A 19,721-nucleotide genomic window follows, 5' to 3' on the forward strand; every position below is an offset into this window, starting at 1 on the left:
GCAAGGTGAGTACTAAGGGCATAAATTTATGTGTTCATCACCAATATTTATTCCCTTTGATATATCGTTAGTACTCACAACACAAGCCTTATTGTTCGTTTTATGTAAAATTGTCTCATAATATTGCTTTATTTATATTTTGCGCGTTTGACTATAACGCCTTACGATTAAATGAATAATACGTACCATATGCTTCAATATTATAAGTCTGGCTATACGTGTTTCCTTCGAAGTTCGTCTGGCATGTGTAGTTGCCTGCCATGGACTTGCTGATGCTCCTCACCACGAGGCTCAATATACCCGTGCCGTTGTGCTCTTGAATCTCCGTGTATACATTTGGATTGCTCGAATCTGGTCTTAGAGAAACAATCATTTATCTAATTAATTTACTACAATCAGCATCAATAGTAGCGGATGAAAGAACGCGCCAAAAGTATCTGAAATCCTCGAAAACTTTTACAAACAGAAAATTATTCGTACATTTCACGTTTTAAAAGATACACATCTCTTTTTGTTAAGCTGTGTTTATCCGTTACTATTGATGGTGACTGTACAGGTTTAAATACCTGCCTGTATAGCTGGTGCAATTTTAGGACCACGACAATAGAATATACAATTCTATTGTCGTCTTAAGATTGTATGTTATGAGCATTTCGTTAGCCACGTAGGTATGACTATACTTATGTAATATATATGTCGGAGAACGACTGAATCGTGCCATCTATCGCCTTTAAGAGGTGTTTCATCACGCCATATTTGATAAATAGAGCAAGCTAGGGTGTTACGTTACATCTGAGTGGCGTTCAACGCAGTTCCGCCAAGGCCTCATAGAGTGCGCTGTTAAAACAATTGAAATCGAGAACAATTGAAGTTATGGTGTCAACCAATCTCCAGACGAGAACGGGAGAAGATGACGTCGCTGGCATTTTCTGGTTCAAACCCACTGGCTTGCTTACGATAAGAAATGTAACGTGTGCTGTGATTTGTAATTAGTCTTGTCCAGGAAAGACTGTGAGTTGGACAGCGTGTTTCATTGAAAGCCCTCGTCATCCACTATTGAAGGTTCTGATGTGCTGTCTCTAGTATTACACGCCCACGATTCCCGACATAAATATATTATGATTATGGTTACCGTACATACTATAGTCCGCGGTCAAAAGTAAGTCAGCATGATTATTTATTTTTACGGTATAAATTATTCGATAAATATGCTCTTACTTATTACTTCTAAAAAAAGAATTATGGCCCTTTCTGAGAAGATGCCTCTAGCCAGTAGTGGGACATAATAAATACATAGGTAACATATTTAGGTACAAGATTTCGAAATACATTCCTGAAAATCTTCTTAGGTTAGGAGGACTTCTCTACCTGAAAATATTCCGGTATTATATTCTTCTCTTCTCTTCTTTAAGAAGTTAATTGAAAAAAAGAAAATCTCGTTTTTTTTTTGCATAGCACCACGGAAACAGTGACCGCGCAGACTGACTCATTTGAAAATACCTACAACCGATATGGTCAATACGATGGAAAGGGCACCCTTACCCATTGATTGCGTTGCCGTCCGGATCCAACCACGTCAGATGCTTCACCGAGTACCCGACTTCTTTGCATTCACAGTTCTTAACATAAGTGGAGCCCGTCGTGCCTGTGTACTTTTCATATTCGCTGCCGATAAAACACGCCGTACAGGCTGAAAAATAAATGTTTCAGAATTATAGACAATGGTTAAATTACATCATAAAAAACACAATTCCATAATGTTTTCTAGCCGCCTAAACTTTAAAACTGTCAACTGTCAAAGCAAAGATAAGATTCAAAATAGAATGGAATAGGAGACCTTTTTTTAGACTCTCCGCTCTGGGTGGCTTCGGCGGCTAGAGGATATATCTGCCATAGTGAAAAAGGGTACAAGTCTCGCGCAGCTTAGGTATAAAAAGGCATAAGTGTAACGTGAAACTTACACCCTCTTACACCTGCGCTGCCCGAGACTTGTACCCTTGTTCACTACTCCTCCTTGCATCGGTTTCCTCATCACTAGGGAACAGCTTCTCTTTGACAATTTGCCGCCACCTCTTTCTGATTCACCAAAAAGATATATTCTACTCTAAACTGATAGATTTAAGTCATCATAGAAAATAAAATAAACTGTATCTACAGTAAGCCGTAATTTTTCTTATCAAAAGTCAAATACGTATATTATATTTATTTAATTCCATTTTTATCATTCTAATTATTTAAAAATTGATGATCAAACGAACTTCTTGAAGTGAAGTTCGATCGATATTATATGAGTCACTTCATTTGAAGATATAATTTTATATTAACCATGTAGTTTCCCTATTGTACAGATAGCATCGCACATACTTAAGAGTAACTATTTTGATTAAAACTGTGAAAAACAACTTCCGCCCACTTCCGGTTACTGGTTACCTGCGTGCGGCGACCGCTGCGCTCTTCATTATTTTTAGAGAAGGCAAGAACCAAAACTTATATCAGGGTTCTAGGGTGGGTGGGACCTTATATTATATCTTCAAATGAAGTGACTCATATAATATCGATCGAACTTCACTTCAAGAAGTTCGTTTGATCATCAATTATATTTCGTCACTTCATTTTTCAGATATAATTTTATATTAACCATGTAGATGTTTAGAGATATAAGTTTTGGTTGAAATAAGACAAAAGCTTTGGCTGTCTGAGTGTCTAGTTTAAGTTAAGACGTTCCTTCTAACTCCACACACCACATAGAGAAAAAAAAAAACTTCTCAATTTATATGCCATGCCAATGACCGCAGGATTTTTATTTTACGTTACGTATACACCGTACTAACATTAGAAATATATTATTAAAAAACATCATAGTGAGACACTAAAAACATATATCTATCTTAGTCCGAAGTAAAATAAGTCATTCGGGTGAGATTTATTTGTTAATGTTAACCATGGTGATAAACCGAAATATTTTGTATTTTTTTTTTTTTAAATCTGATCTACTGTATTTGCAGTTAGTATCCTTGGTATGAGATATTTATATTATAGTTCACGTTTCAAAATCAAGGTGATATTTAAACAGTTATTATAATAAACACAAATGGGTGGAAAAACAATTAAAAACTTATAAATAATTATTATAGTTTAATATTTCAAATTATTAGATTATGTAAGTTAATGGCTAGAATTTATTTATTTTCAGGTGCTAGGGATTTATTTTGATCTGAATTTATTTATTTTCAATTTCTAGGGATTTATTTTGATAAGTTGTATTAAGTTAGTGTCCCAAATGTACCATATTTTGAGTTATATGATTTAAAACCGTATTTCTGCAATCGTTTAACTTTAACCAATTCTGTAATAAAAGAAAACGATCTGATGATCCTTTTCCATGAAAACACATGATACTATTTTAATTGACTGCTAAAGAAATCCAGAAGTATGGTAAATTAAATTGAACCAAAATTAAATCAATGCTTTAGCGAACAACTGTCTAACGGGTTGTGTTTTAAGCCATCAAGTAATTGAAGTTATTATCGCTGTATCCCACCTGCGCAGAGTAGCCCACCTGCGTAGACTGCAGACCAAGTTCAGGACATAACATGTGTACTATACACAAGTATACTATGCCAATTGAGTTATAAAGCCTTGTTTAAAAGCATAAAGAAAGTTTAGGTATGTAGGTTCAAAATAAAAAGTACATATTAGGTATGTACACATGATATATATATATTGTAATACGCCTATTAGGATATCAAAACAAAGCCTAATAATCACGTTTCAATTTGTTGTTCACACTGAACCATAATTCACTAAGATTCTATACACTTTGTGGTCTACTTTACATTCAGTTTAATTCGATTACAAAAAGTAGAATTAATTCATAAAACGTCCTTTTATGAATGTATGAAAGTTCACTAGCGGTCCTTGTCCGCGATACGGAATTAAAGAAGACAGGCGGTACTACTATTGATATCAACTTTAGACTTGTCTAAGAGTAATAACTAAAATAAGACCTAATTTATGTTAACGATACAACCCAGCGTTACCTCCAGACAGGGTGGGATACGCTGTGTTCACTGAGCAGCTGGCGACAATGAGAAAATTCAGTTATTAGGCTCATGCACACGCATGTTGGCTTACAGCAGCTCTTGCTGAACGAATAGTGACACAACGGCCTACAAAGACTTACGCGGCCTAGCGCGTTTTAAGATTTTTAACATAAAAAGAATAGTTTTTTATTTTACTTTTCTCCAAAACGTGTCTAACGTCATTGAAATTCGTTAAAATCTCTGATCTATTCAAGAAGAAATATACTTTGGATATTATCATATGTAAAAATCCATCATGTTCTTGAAATATAAGAAATATATGAACGTGCATAATTCCATATGCTTTCGGTTAAGTTATGAAAAAATAAATTTATAAGGCTACTATAACTACTACTCAACTTTCGAAGTTGTTTCTTATATAAGATTAGAATTTACCCAAATTCAAATGTTTATTATTGCGCTCATATTGCATACAATAAATAGGGCAAGGGCCGAGGCCCATTAATGACATCAGAATATATTTATAAATTAATTTTATATACCTTATGTATATTCGAGCTACTCGTATTACGGTGCTAAGTTAATAATAACCAGTTGCACCTGAGTAGGTAAAGTCAGCGTACAACAAACATGACCAGTAAGTCTTTTCATTTGAATAAACTAGGGAATGCAATAACCGGGCGTTTTTCATTACCGGTAATTTACCGACGCGAGGTCCCACTAACCGGTTAACCGGTAAATTACCGGTTATACGTTTATGATATAAAAAACATTGATTTTGCATTATTATTGAATGTGTCCTTATTTTCGTCAGTAACCTTTAAAAGTAATCAACAGCACGTTATAGAAACATCGACAAAATAAAATAATGAAAATAAACTATAAACATTAAACAAGATATATTTACTAATCATATTAAATAAAAAATCAAACATGTATCATTTCAAAGCGAAATGAACTTGTACATTAAATAAGCAACATTAAACTTTTTTAATTCTTTAAAAATCGCAGTAATCAAAGGGTAACAAAAAAGTGACAGTCGTCATTTAAATGTCATACACGTTTGCATTTACACATCTATCAATATAATATTGTTATTAAAGTAACTAAAACCTTAATCAACATTCATTAAAATCTAGTAAATATAAGAAAAAAAAAATTAACAGCAAGATTAGTTTCATATCATTTTAACACTAGTTACTTTAAAATTGCACTTTAAGAGGCCGTTATCGATTTTAGTCGCATAAATGTCAAATTGATAGATTAAGCGCATGAAATTGTACACCTTTTGTTAACTATTAAAAATAACAAGTACTGGTTTGTATTAGCACGTCTTGTTATCTTTCATTATAATTTTTTTTTTTTTTACTGACTCACTTAATTAGTAATGATTTTTTTTCTGATGGACGTTTAGGTAAACGCGCGAAAAGCAGTGATTTTGTCGATCTTATTTGTAAATTTCGTTAAGTTTGGACTGCTAAAAATGGTAATTTTGTATTACACATATCCTGTACGTCAACTTCAATAAACTACATTTTTGTTACTATAAATTTGAAGTAGTGTAAATGAAAGTTAGACGAAATCAATTTTCTCCAGAAATTACTTCAAAACAAGTGACAATTTCTCTGAAAATTGACTTAATTTCAACGTAATTTTGATACTTAAACAATCTACAACATTTGCTGAAACTGTTCTTATACATCATTTTGTATAATTTACTACCATAATTTATATGAATTTTTAAAAACTATCCCTTCTCGTTACCTATTACCGGGGACGCACGCTTGCGACGTCATTATTAAAAGGCAAGATGAAAAAACGTGCTAATAGAAACTAATACTTGTTATTTAGATATTACGTAACAAAAGGTGTACAATTCCAACGACTAAATCTTTCAATTTAAAATTTTTGCTCTAAAATCGTTACCGGGCTCTTAAGATAGGAGTTGGAATCCGGAACATATCATCATCAGATCATTCTGTTAATTATATATAAAATATAGAACGTTGCTTAGACATTCGTGAACGATATCTTGAACACAAGTAACCAGCGGTAGAAAATGTTTTTTCGCATTCCACACTTGTCTGACACTACAGACTAAAACAAAGGACACTGAACATAGTAAGGCGGATCGGGTAGGGGTGGCGAGAAGGGAAAGGGCGAGGGATTAGCGACCACTCATTTGTCACAAAACATTGCTTCCTAGTTCCTACTCCGACGAGATCATAAGATAAAAGTAAGTATTTTAAGTGTCTCTTCGTAATCGTAAACCGTAGTAATTGTTTTTTTTTTGTAAGTACGAAGACATAGATGGGCTAATTCAACAGGTTGTTACATTTTTATTTGCCTATACAACGTTCGGTAAATTCCCGGTTACGGCTGGAAATTACCGGTATTTTACCGACTGTAATATTGGTCAAATTACCGGGTAACCGGTTAACCGGTTAACCGGTTAGCATTCCCTAGAATAAACATAAATAAGATGAACTAATTTTTTTTTTTTTTTTAATATTAATGACATCATGACACGTTTGACCATATTTGCACAAATATCGGTGCTGTAGCTGCTATTCTCTCAGCGCAAACTAAACCAGCACAGCAATCAACCACGATAACAATAACAATCCACAGTATTTCAGGTATTAAGCATCAAATCTCAAATGCCCTCTATTTTTATTTTATCCAAATATTCGCTCTGTCGGTAACGAAAGACTGAGACGTAATGTTGTATATTTTTATAATGTATAAAAAAATACACTTATAGAACTGACATAATAAAATAGAAAATGTATTTGCTGTATTGCTACTGTGGTTGTATTGTGAGTTTAGAAAACAAATATTATATTTAGTGATTCGGTCTTAATTTTATGAATGACTATATTAATTATAATACTAAATGTATATGTACATATATTTTAAACTTAGCAAAAACGTATTGCATAACCGTTTTGAGTTTTTTTTTTTTTTTAAGTCTTGTGAACGTATTGCATAGTACCATCGCATTAATGATGGCTGAAAGAGTACCGCGACCGACACATGAGAGTTGAACCATACATTAATTTATTAATTTTGTACGATTTCTATTACCTATTTAATAACTTAGTTATTTAAGTAGTAATCTGAGGGGTAATCCTTTAAAGGATAATCAGAGGGTAGTCGTCTTGTTGTTTTAATACAATTAAATGAATATATGAATAGGTATTTACCTAGTTACCGATTATTTACAATCATAAAAATAAACACTCAATATCTGTGAGAGATGCGAACAAAATTTATTAATAAGTGCAACTCGCCAAAATGAAGAGAAAACCGCTTTCTGATTAACTCAGATGGATGGTACTCTAGTGGTGCTTGACACTGTTCTTGCAAATTGTGATGAAAAAACTCGTCTTCCTCTAATTCAATTGAAGTAAGTGTACTTATTATAATTTAATGATTCAATTGAATTAATTATCCAATATAACTTTAAGAAGAAATCTAATTTTCAAACAGATAATAAGTACTTACTGGCATCGCCTATGAGCGACCATGACAAATAGTCATTTATTATCAAGTTTTGTTATATCTTATTCTGAGAAATAAAGATTCTTACAGCTGATATTATAAATAGGTATATTTTTATATAAGTATTCATTTGGTTGACTCTTTTTTTTTTTTTTTTTTATGCGATTTAATATAGGAGTAAACCAAAGTTGTTCAAGTTTTATCGCCCATAACATTATTGACGTACGTAGCCATATTTTTATAGTTCGATTTATGAATGTTTCTGCACATCATAATCATTTAAAAATCGACACCAAAATGTATGCACTCTCAGGGCACCACTATACATATTAACAAGATATTTTATCAAGATTTAAGTTTAGAAATTGCTTTCAAATTCACTACACGTCTTTTATAACATATAAGAGTTTAAATATTGTACGTCAGAAAGAATATACTTTAAATAATACTGTGACGTGATATAGGTACACGTAGCAATTCCCACTTTTAGAGACAAGTTATACCTACCCAATGTATTAATATTATATTTATGTGGGTAGTGTAGTATAAAAACAATGTACTATTGTGTTAAATACAACATTTGTAAGTCGCTTGTTGATTTACATTCAACCTATGGGCGGGGATTCATACTTCTTTTTTCATTTAATACCGTACTATGGGTTAGGTGTGGCAGGAGAATTTGGATATATTTTAATTGTTGGGCCATCTAAAACCAAATAAAAAGAAAGCCTCCCTCGGCTCGTTATTTCCATTTTTAAGGCAATAAATTTCCCACAAAATATATGGGTATTATGAAAAATGCACCAATATAAATGTCTAGGCCCTTTGTTTCGTTGTGCGTTGTGCATTATCCGATCTTTTGGTTCACGACCAATCGCCGCGCCGGGCGAAATCGGTGTTCGAAATACGAACAGACTTTCCTTCGTGTTGGTTCACGACCAACCCCCAGGATGATTTTTTATGCCTTTGTTTCGTTGTGCATTATCCGATCTTATACCTTCGTGTTGGTTCACGACCAACCCCCGGGCGAAATCGGTGTTCGAAATACGAACAGACTTTCCTTCGTGTTGGTTCACGACCAACCTCCAGGATGATTTTTTCCATCGTGTTAGTTCTCGACTAACCTCCAGGATGTATGTATGTCCTTCAAGTTGAAGGATTGCACAACGATTTTAAAAACAAATATATGTATATTGCACAACGAATTCAATGAAATCTCACAGCTAACACCATAGTAGGCATAGGCAACGAAGATCGTTGTAAAAAATGTGGTCTTGTGCCGAAGTGTTCGGCAACTAGACCGAGGTGTGGACGCTACCACACACAAATAAAGAATGAAGAGCGCAGCGGTCGCCGCACGCAGGTAACCAGTAACCGGAAGTGGGCGGAAGTTGTTTTTCACAGTTTTAATCAAAATAGTTACTCTTAAGTATGTGCGATGCTATCTGTACAATAGGGAAACTACATGGTTAATATAAAATTATATCTGAAAAATGAAGTGACGAAATATAATTGTAAATAAAAAAATAATATAAACGTGCAAATCCAGCACTTTCATTTGATACTAAAGTCGACCATACTTTCGTGCAAATAAGATGACCAGAATAGCAAGACCCCTCACAAATAGTTTTTTTGCCTTCTAGGCTCTTCTAGCTCTATAATCCCTTGATAAAGCCTGCTCATAATTTAATGACTAGAATATACTTCCCTCAACTATACGTTTTAATAATAATTTTTATTTTATTTGATTTAAAACCAATTTACTTAAGTTATTGGCCATCAAACTGTCCCTCTAGCCAGCGGTGTGTTCCAAGTTAAATGCAAGAACTTCACTTCGCTTCGTTCGCTCGTTCGATAACTCAAATATGTAAACGCCATCAATAAAATACGTATGCCAACTTATTCAAGAATTATTTTGACCCTCGTCTAGATTTAAACAAACTTTCAACGTTTCTTGCCAACATAGGTAGTTCAAGTTTCTGTCAAACGTTAGCAATGTTCGAAGTTTGGGTTATTGATTTCCTTTGAAGAACAAGATTTAAAAAGTTGTCCGGATCTTATTAAAGTTGGTCTAGACTTGGCATGCGGTAGATCGTAATCAGACGAGTTCTAGTAATGATAGTCTAAAGTTTAGTAATATAAGTTCAGGTTTTGTCATATTCGAATACTAGCGACCGGCCCCGGCTTCGCGCGAGTTAACAAATTATATACCTAAACCTTTCTTAAAAATCACTCCATTGATGAAAAACGTATGAAAATCCGTTCAGTAGTTTTTGAGTTTATCGCGAACATATGAACAGACAAATTTCGGAGACTTTTCATATTGTATGGGGATCGAAATTTGCTGTTTCCAGAATGAAAGATTCCATACCTTTCTATGGAATTTCTGAGGAATTTTCCAATTTTTTTTAAACTTTCCGCAAATTGCAAATATTTAGATCTACCGTTATAAAATAATTAGTTACTGATGAATTTTCAGTGGTCTGTATACTAAAATTGGTAATTGCGTTGCCGGCCTTTAAGATGGGAGTACGCTCTTTTCTTGAAGGTTTGAAGGTCGCATCGGTCCGGAAATACCGCAAGCGACAGTTGATTTAGCTGTCATACTCGTATTTAAGGCACAAATTTGCTTAGACTTTGGTCCGACCTGTTCTACTACGTATGTATCAAAAACTCTTTGCTTTATACATCCATTAAACTTACTATATTCTTAATGAGTAATATTGTAATGACTAGTAATGAGTGTGAGTAGTATTGTATTGAGTTTGATTCAAAGACATAGATTCATACATAATGTCATTGCAACTGGGTACCGTTGGCATAATACAGATGATTGTGGTTAGTCATGAAGGTGAAGATTATTAGATGAGTTGCAATATTATTTCATAATAATATCATTGCGAACCATTATATACGAGATGGGTTTCTAATGGGTCGGTAAAATTAGTCGGTAAAACTAAATAGCGATTTAAACATATTTGAATAGTCTCCTAATCTAACTTTTTATTTATTGGCAATTGGCATTTACAAATATAAAAAAAGTTGTGATCAGAAATATCGTTATACAGAAAAAAATAAAAAATAAATAAATATTTGGGAACAAACTTACATAGATCGAACTAATTGCAAACGAAGCAAAGCTTGTACAATGGGTTCTAGACGATAGTATGTATGTTTAAGTTATTCTATGATTTATGTGACGTGATAGCGCTGCTCTCTGACGGCAGAACATTGCAGTAATACTTCCTATAGTAAACGATATTGTCAGAAACACAACAGGCAACATTCAAAAATTCAGTGAGTGTTTAATTTTACATAGGTAATATTAACGGTACTAGGCGAACCCTTGTTCCCATTATTTCCTATTACCTTATGTAATTCTAAGTTCAATTTTCTTCGATTTTATATTTCAGGCTATCAACTTCTTCCCGCCGTGTACCTACGGATTAAAATGGCGACACATGGCAACCGCTTGAAATTTTAAAATATGATACTTATTTCTAAATCGTAGCAACTTCTGCTCGCAGCTCGCTTTCATATATAAGCTGGGTGCGTAGCCAAGATGCCAAATGTTTACGTTATATAGCGAACGAAATGCAACTGTTTCTGTCACACTAATATGGAAGAGTGATAGCTTTATCATGAAAACAAAAACATTAGGTACCTTGTTATTTACTCATCTATCCTCTCTCAAATTTCTTTTTTCACCCGCTGACATCGTAAGCCAATGAAAGTTGTTTTTATCCCTAATCGAACAGCGGGAAGCCTTAAGACAATCAGATGGATCTAACTTGCTGACCGTACGTCAGTATTGGATATCAGAGTGACATTTAATCAATCTACTCTGTTAGCATACCTATGCCTTCGATGTAGTTATAGTGTGTAAATGGTTATACATGTTTATTTAGTCACCTGCAATAATTTACTGGGTGAATATAATGGTCATATTGAGTAACTTTGACTATGAGACCAACCCCGAAATCGCGGAAAAACAAATACTCACCCATAGAAAATGTCAGACAGCCAACATCTATGAAACAGCCAATTTGTTTTCGCGATTTTGAGGTTGTTCCCATAATAAAAGTTGCTCAGTATGACCTATATATTCACCCCGTAAATTATTGCAGATGACTAAATAAACATCCTATATAACCATTTACACACGAAGAGTGAAAGAGACACAAAACGATTCGTTGTCGAAGCGATAGCGATTTTCACGTTGGCGAGGCCGGCAGGCATCTTTGTTCGGGTGAGCGCTATCACGTTTGCATCGCACCCACACAAAAATCTACCTTAACACGAGTTTGATACTTACATACCTATTGGCTAGCGTGTGCGTAACTTACTTTCTATGCATCTCGCTCATACTGGCATGTTAGTGCGAGCGAGATGTATGGAAAGTAAGTTATGCAGACTTTATGGAATACGTCAGTTTGACACTGATAAAGCAGTCGTGGTAAAGGTATATATATTTATTCATAAGACTAACATACATTTTTAAGAAGCTACTAACCAATTTTTATATGGATTATGGTCCGAAATAAACAATTTTTATTTATTATTTATTTATAAAGCCGTGGTGGCCCAATAATACGTTGACAAAGTTTTTTTAGGAATATTTTTCTTACTTTTGCCATGTCTTTTACAACATGTCATTAAATTTAATACCAATTAGCTAAATTAAACGTTTTCTAAAATATTCTTGGGCCACCCCGTAATACTTACTCAAAAGTCAAAAGCTTTGAAGAAACGTGAGAAAACGTACTTACTTTAATATCAATATGACTCACGACAGACGAATTTTAATTACGGTCGCGATCGTTAATTTGATGTTTCATTGTGACCTAATTTTTAAGAAACCATAAAACTACCCTCAGTACTTTGATTTCATAGCAGTCATCAAAGTTTAATAACAGTTTCCTGGACATATATGGGTTAATAGGCGAGTTAAAGCATGTTATGAAGCGCGTGCCAACAAACTTACATTATGAAATGTCGTAGTTTATATGCCGTTGGTGGTAAGACTATTTTTGCATAATTTAAAGGAAAATTAACGTGGTTGGGCTATTAACAGGCATATTTAGTGTAAATGCATCGTCACATTACCATTTATCGATTATAATAGTATTTGTCACCATCATAATGCGCGGTTAGTGGAACAGCAATTATTAGCATCGATAGCTTGGAGGGTGGAGGCCTTGGAGCCTAAGCGGCTCATACACATTTTATAGTATGCTTATCTCGTTCCCGTCTTTCCTGTAGACATCGTAAAGTTAAGGTATCAAAAAGATAATGTTTACACGGCAGCCTTAAGACGAAAGTGGAGCACCTGTGCGAAATCGCTTTTTTTTTGTATGAAAAAGCGTAGTCCTCATTTTCCTCTGTAATGTTAATATCTAGATATTAACATTACTGAAAATATTTTGACACAATTGGTTGTATATTTACCACAGCTATACCCCTACGTTTGATTTATTTGATATTTTTATTATTATAAGAGTTAGGCTCGTTTAAGAATGTGTATGAAATTAGTTTTTCGCCCCTAATTTCTACAATAATAAAAAAAATCGAAAAAAGTCAAACGTAGGGCATAGCTGCCGTGAATATACATCAGTACCCCTAGTGTAAATAAATTCGATTTCCAAACGTGACGTACGCGTTTGCGAGTTCTTAGTAAGTTTTATTATGTTTGTTTATTTCTCTGTTTTTGGATATTAAAGTTTGTAAAATAGTTAAGCTTCCTAAAATTCCAACATTATATAGCTTATTAGATTCAACATCGCTTGGTGGGACCTGGGAGCTTCTTTACGGATTTGGCCAAACGGCTGGTCGATATTGCTGGGGACAAAAGATTTGACACAGGGGCGGATTAAGAAGGCGCGGGGCCCTTAGCACAATAGCACGCGGGGCCCCCCTGGTTTAAAAAAAAAAGATTAAGTGCGAGTCGGATTCGCACCCCGCCCGAGGATTCATTACCATCACAACATTTTTACAATGTCTTAATTTTTTTCCACTCGTTCTCGATTAGTTTTAACATGTTATGCAGTGTATTACAAAATGTGTTTTCTTTAATTTTTTTTTGCTTTGACCCTGTAGTAGCGTATGGTTGGATAAGGTCTTTCAAAACGAATAAAGGTCTTCAAAAACCTGTTTCTTAACAAAGTTATTATTTACTGAAATATTCGCCCTCTTTTGAACCATGGGCCCAAAAAACTTGAAAAAATCGTGAAACAAAAGCTTAATAAATACTTTCAATGAAACCTATAGCGAAAATACTACATTGCCAAAAAGTTGCAGATTTGAACTATAAGCGATTAGGAAGAAGAGCGGGGCGCGTCTTCGTGGATGACACGAACTATAGGTATATGACGTCATTTAAAATCCGGAGTATTTTCCTTATTTATTAATTTGAAGGAATTCCGATTTATTTATTTTTCATTATTTTAATCAGCCATTTTAAAAGAGCCTAATGTTAATGAAGTTGTGTTATTTTATCACAGTTCCTTTCTTTTATATAGGTATCCTTCGGTCTTCATCATTTTGCCAAATTTTGACAAATGGTCAAAATAATAGTTTGCAGATGGTTTGCAGATTTTGAAAAGAACTTACGAGTATTGAAAGTTAAATAAAAGCATGTAGGGATACTGTTTAACAACATCAATATTATTAAGTTTAATAAAAGCTTATAAAAATAGGTGAAAAGTGAGTCTGACCTCAGAAGTGGGAACTAATGGCTAAGTGAGCCAAAAAACAAGGCCGAAGGCTGAGCCCCACGAGCTAAATATGCGGACCACCCGATTTCGTAGCATTCCCGTGCGAAGCTGAAGGCCAAGCTGCAGGAAAGCGGAGCCTAGATAGAAACCAATGCCAGAGTGTGAACGAGGCCGTAGGCCGAGCTCCGTATAAGGGCGGAGGCCCGGAGCGTTCTATCGCGGCGCGCCACCATGCAAAGGCTGAATTGTAGGAGAACAGAGTTTGGAATTGAACTAATGTGATCTCGGCTCGCCTGCTGCTCGGCCTTATTTCTTGCTCGAAAGTGCGACTTGCTGGGATGCTTTGGGTATCGGGCCCTATGTAGGGCTTTACATCCGGCCTATGCGAATGCAAAGCCCTGTGCAGGGGCCCCGCTGTTTTCTTTTTATAACATTTTGACAATTAGATCATATGTATCACGGCTTTGCAGCAACTCTGCATATTTTGGGCGCCCGGCCAGCCGTAGAGGAGCGCGTCCTTTGGCCTCCTATGGGTTCAAAGCTGATCATCATTAGGCATTAGCTGTATAGGTGCAATTTGTTATTTGAAATAATAATTAATGAATAAATCATCCTTCCTTGCTTTTCACTAATATGTTTTTAAACACAGTATATTCTTTTGTTCGTTTCCGAGCTCTGCTGTTTCCTGCAGCTAAGCCATGCATAAAAGTTTTGAGACACTCTGCACCTTCGGTTTTATGCTAAACTCTGCTCTTGGTCTTTGCGGAAGTCTAAAATTTTTTTAAATTTGGTATCGTCATAAAGAAAAATAGACAGGATAATTACAAATAATAATAATTGATCAATATTGTTACTGACTTACGAAAAAAATACATTGTAAATAAAATGTGGTAGTAAAGGATCCGCGGTGTGCGAGTTCTACTTGAACTTGGCCGGTTCCGCGTGCCGAAATCACATGGTCAGGTTCGGAGCGCGGGGCCCCCCTTCGGCGCGGGGCCCTTAGCATATGCTTTTTCTGCTGTTCGGTTAATCCGCCACTGATTTGACAGCTTCCTCGCTCAAATAAGCGTTGCGATTCTGCGAGGAAATGCTGCAATATCTTTGGCACTGTGACCTGTGACCCAGGGGCCCTCTTAAGACATAGATTTTTAGTTTTTAATTAGTTTAAGTTTGTATTGTACCATTATTTACATTTTACTCTAATAATTTGTTAATTGAAAACGTAATAAAAAGATTATGAGCCTAAAAAACGAAATACATACATAATGTTGGAATTTTTCAAGACGGAAAATAGGGAAAGTTCACAGTAAGTAAATTCGTTCTCTTTGTTTTTATTTTAAGCCAAATACGCGTGGTATGTTACCTATCTACCCAATTTCAATACACAAGAAAACAAAAAATCATCAGTCACGTATACATTACAGATAATTCCGGAATTCTTGTATTTCCTGAAGCATGTGTCACGATATTATGAGTCACATTTCGCACAAATACCACAAGTTGAATAATGTATTGAGTGTTAATACTATTGTTAGTATTGTTGGTCGTTTTGTGTTTAGGACGTGTCTGACATTGTTATGGTAGTTATCTGCAATGTATGAAAAGACATTGGAATAATGTCAAGAAAATTACATATTTTCTCAGAACTTTCATGACTTGAATTAAAGACTGTATAGTGTATATAATGTCTGTGTATTTCTGTATAAATATCTCTCAGTGATAATATTTTATTCTAACATATATTATATTTAAAACTTAGAGATCTACATTAAAAAAATATTGAAAATCCTAATAGTTAAAATAAAAACTAAATACTTTTATAAATAACATGAGAAAAACACACATCAATTTTTTTTTTTAATTTACACAAACTTAGCCTGCTAAAATCAGAAGTATTCGGGTAAAAATCACGAAACAGGCTAGAGTCAGACCAAGCTAAGTTGGCAGCGATTTTGATAGCCCACCTGTGCAAGTGTTCAGTAAATGTCAGAATTTCATAGAAGTTTGACGTTTAAAATAACACTTGCCCTATCTGTCTGGGCTGTCAAAATCGCTGCCAATTTATCTTTCTACAGCTTAAAAAGCCTGTAAATCGGGCAAGTAAAGAAAAGTCGTTAAAGTAATAGACTGACTTTTTGATTACCAGTAGCCGTACCATGTGTTGACAGTTGACGTTTACATTAGCGACTATGTAAACTCAATCGTAGTCTGTCTCACTCGCACTGATGTATCGGTGGGATAGAGAGGGAATGCGATCGAATTCACGCTGTCGCTAACGTAAATGTCAAAAGCCAAATCTTGGTAGCCGTATAGAACATGTTAAGAGGGAAGAAAAGCTTGACGATCCTAATCGAACTTACGTACATGTTTGATGAGATTTCCATTTCGGGAGAAAACGGTTTCCATTAACTAAATCTTAACAAATCTGATTTTGATGTCGATCGCTTCTGCATAATATATTCTAGCTTCTGTTAGGTTTATAGGTTTCGCTTAAAAAAATCATAGTTTTTATAAAACAAACACCTTAATTCGACAGTTGTTCGGGATTGTCAACTTTTTGTTCTAACTGACAGGCCCAGTGGGCCCCTTTAAGCGAATGTATTGTTGACCGCGTGTCATACTTTAAATGACTTTAAACGCTGTTAACGGTTTGTATGCAGATGAGCTTCTGTTGCATAGACGGGTCATTGCTTGCCTTATTTATGTATAAGGAAACTTTTTAAACCGGTTATGGGTTATGCAAGATGTATTTAAAATTTAATTCAGTTTCTATGAACAGATTCACAATCACGAAAATGTGACTTTTGTGTCGTGCTGTTGTAGAAAAACATCTAGTAATTAGTCCCCTTGCGTATAAAATGTAAATTTACTCTACTGCTCGTATTAAATACATATAAAGCAGTAAGTAATATCAGCATAGTTTCTAGTAATTGGCGATTGTCCCTATAAATTAGCAGGTTCCAACAAAATTGTCAAATAGACTTTGAATTTCAGAGACATGTAGAGCCCGAAGTTGCGAGTCGGCTGGAAGCAGATTTACAATAATAATGAGCTACAAGTCATCATCATCTTCCTCGCGTTGTCTCAGCATTTTGACCACGGCTCATGGGAGCCTGGGGTCCGCTTGGTGACTAATCCCTAGAATTGGCGTAGGCATTCGTTTTTACGAAAGCGACTGCCATCTGACCTTCCTGACTGATCCAACCCAGAGGGGAAACTGTCTTATTGGGATTAGTCCGGTTTCATCACGATGTTTTCCTTTACCGAAAAGCGACGGGTAAATGATTTCGTACATAAATTCTGAAAAACTTATTGGTACGAGCCGGGGTTTGAACCCGCGACCTACGGATTGCAAGTCGCACGCTCTTTCTGAGCTACGAGTTTCATACATACATCATAAAGTTTAAGTAGCAAACATTCCCACAATACTTATTTAGACCCAATTAACTACATACATGCATAAGGAACAGGAACGGCCTCAATATTGATCCCTGCGGTCCACCCATAGAGACCATCTACCCTTTCTTTGTTAGAAATTATATTTAACACCATGTATCTTGACTGTACATGTATAAAATAAATAAACAAATAACTAAGATTTGTATTTTGGTTGCCTTAAAACTTTTATCAAGGAAGAAGAGAAATGTTACCATATAAATTTGTATTCTGCGTTACAAATATTGTAAGATTATCTCAAATAGACAATCGTGTTTTCCTCGAAGGTTGAAATGGGTCACGGTGTCATTCGTATTGTGTTGAGTAGCGGTTAGATGTTTGAGTCATTACGTCTGTGCACTAAATAAAAGTATGTACACCCAAAATATACTGTTATATTTTATAAATGCTATGTATGTGCTTAACTATTATTACCTAAAATTCTACGAGCAATGTTTGTGGATATTTGTAAATGGGTTCTTGGAAACAACACTTACATTTTCGATGCAAATTATAATGTAGAGGCAAATCCCGGTAAGGGCATTTATTTGTGTGACGAGCACAGTTATTCCTGACTCATGGATGTTTTTTTTTTATATTATAATTAGGTATGTGTTGTTGTCGTTTACCGTGGGACTTACAATTAGTCAATTTGTGTAAGAATGTCCCTATAATATTTATTTATTTAATTATCAGATAAAATGGATTTAGCTAATGTTTTTTAGCAGAAAGTAAGAAACTTCTTGAAATATATACTTAAGAGACCGCAGCAAGCTCCGTTCTCCATACAAACGCGCGTTCTCATTTTAAAACGACTAGCTATATTACTTTGAAACTTTGTTACAATAGGATAAAGTATATCTATGTCTGTAGGTACTCGTAATTAGTTAAAAACCATAGTTAAAAAAACAGCGAATTAAAGTCTTTCATACAAAGCTTGTTTTTGCTCTATTTCGGTTTTTTATGTGCTGGAGCTATTAAAACTAATTACAGGCATAAATATACCTTATGCCATTGTATGTGAAAATTTTTATTACAATCCAACACGTAGTTTTAAAATGAAGTTACGTTCTCATTTGTTCCGTTTGTGTGGGAAGGTGAAATTCGGCCGAGCGTGCTGTGGACTCTTAAATATGTCAAGCTTCACAATTTTGTAATATCACGTAGTTTATCGTATGTTTAAAATTCGGAGTACGGTTACATTTAACCAAACCTAAAAAAACGGTTCATATACAAATTATGATTTGTAAACATTTTATATATATTCATTTATTTATTGAATCAAGTTATTATAATTATAACATTACAGCTTACGCCAAAGCGTTACGTAGATTTATTACTTAAAAACTACTTATTTATTAATTAAAAACTAACTTACATCTACGAATATCTGTCGTGCATATTTTCAAGCATTCCCTTCCACTCAGATATTAGCCTTCCTATCCCTGCCTACCTATACATACCTATATATACTTCCTTATTATATAAGCGTTGGTGGCAAAAAGATGATCATAATTGATGATGACCAAATAACAGTGAGGCACCTAGACAGTTCAACTTGTGTTTTTATAGTTATTTTACCGCACTTGTGCGGTAATTAGTACTTTACGTGCCTATGACGAAAATTTAAAGGGCAATATGAATTTAAAAACATTGTACGATACAAGTGTAATAATTATTGTAATACCCAACTCCCTTCGGTCATGTTTTAATTTATCACCACTCGTTGCGAATTTCCTACTTTCCGCACTTCTATCTTAAGTAACTATTATAACTAAGCGTCAAGTAGAAACTGAAAAGTCTGCACTTTTACCAAACCAGATTCTTCTATTAGACCAATCCAATATTGTTTATTGATTCAATGACAAGCTTACGTAATTTCCTCAAAAAAAACTAATTGTGGTGCTCAATAGTGCACTGTTGAAGGTAAATATTGATGTGTGTGACACGTACCTATTATTGTGAGATATAAATAAACATTGAATGGCGTAATCGTTCTGTACCGGTCGGGGGTTTTACTGATATT

General features: G+C 34.6%; 1 protein-coding gene across 2 annotated transcripts in view; it reads right to left on the minus strand.

Moving 5' to 3' along the window:
• The window catches only part of LOC133526001 (fasciclin-2-like), a 63,140-nt gene that overhangs the window by 18,730 nt on the left and 24,689 nt on the right, over positions 1 to 19,721 (minus strand). Inside the window, exons 2-3 of one of the 2 annotated variants that reach the window (XM_061862463.1) lie at positions 1,543 to 1,690; positions 187 to 356 (exon numbers count right to left, since the gene is read on the minus strand). In XM_061862463.1, the coding sequence (XP_061718447.1) occupies positions 187 to 356; positions 1,543 to 1,690 (318 nt within the window). Of the gene's footprint in view, positions 1 to 186; positions 357 to 1,542; positions 1,691 to 19,721 lie in introns of those variants that run through there. The other variant, XM_061862464.1, reaches the window with a different exon arrangement.

Source organism: Cydia pomonella, chromosome 15, assembly GCF_033807575.1.
Source record: "Cydia pomonella isolate Wapato2018A chromosome 15, ilCydPomo1, whole genome shotgun sequence".
NCBI lineage: Eukaryota > Metazoa > Arthropoda > Insecta > Lepidoptera > Tortricidae > Cydia > Cydia pomonella.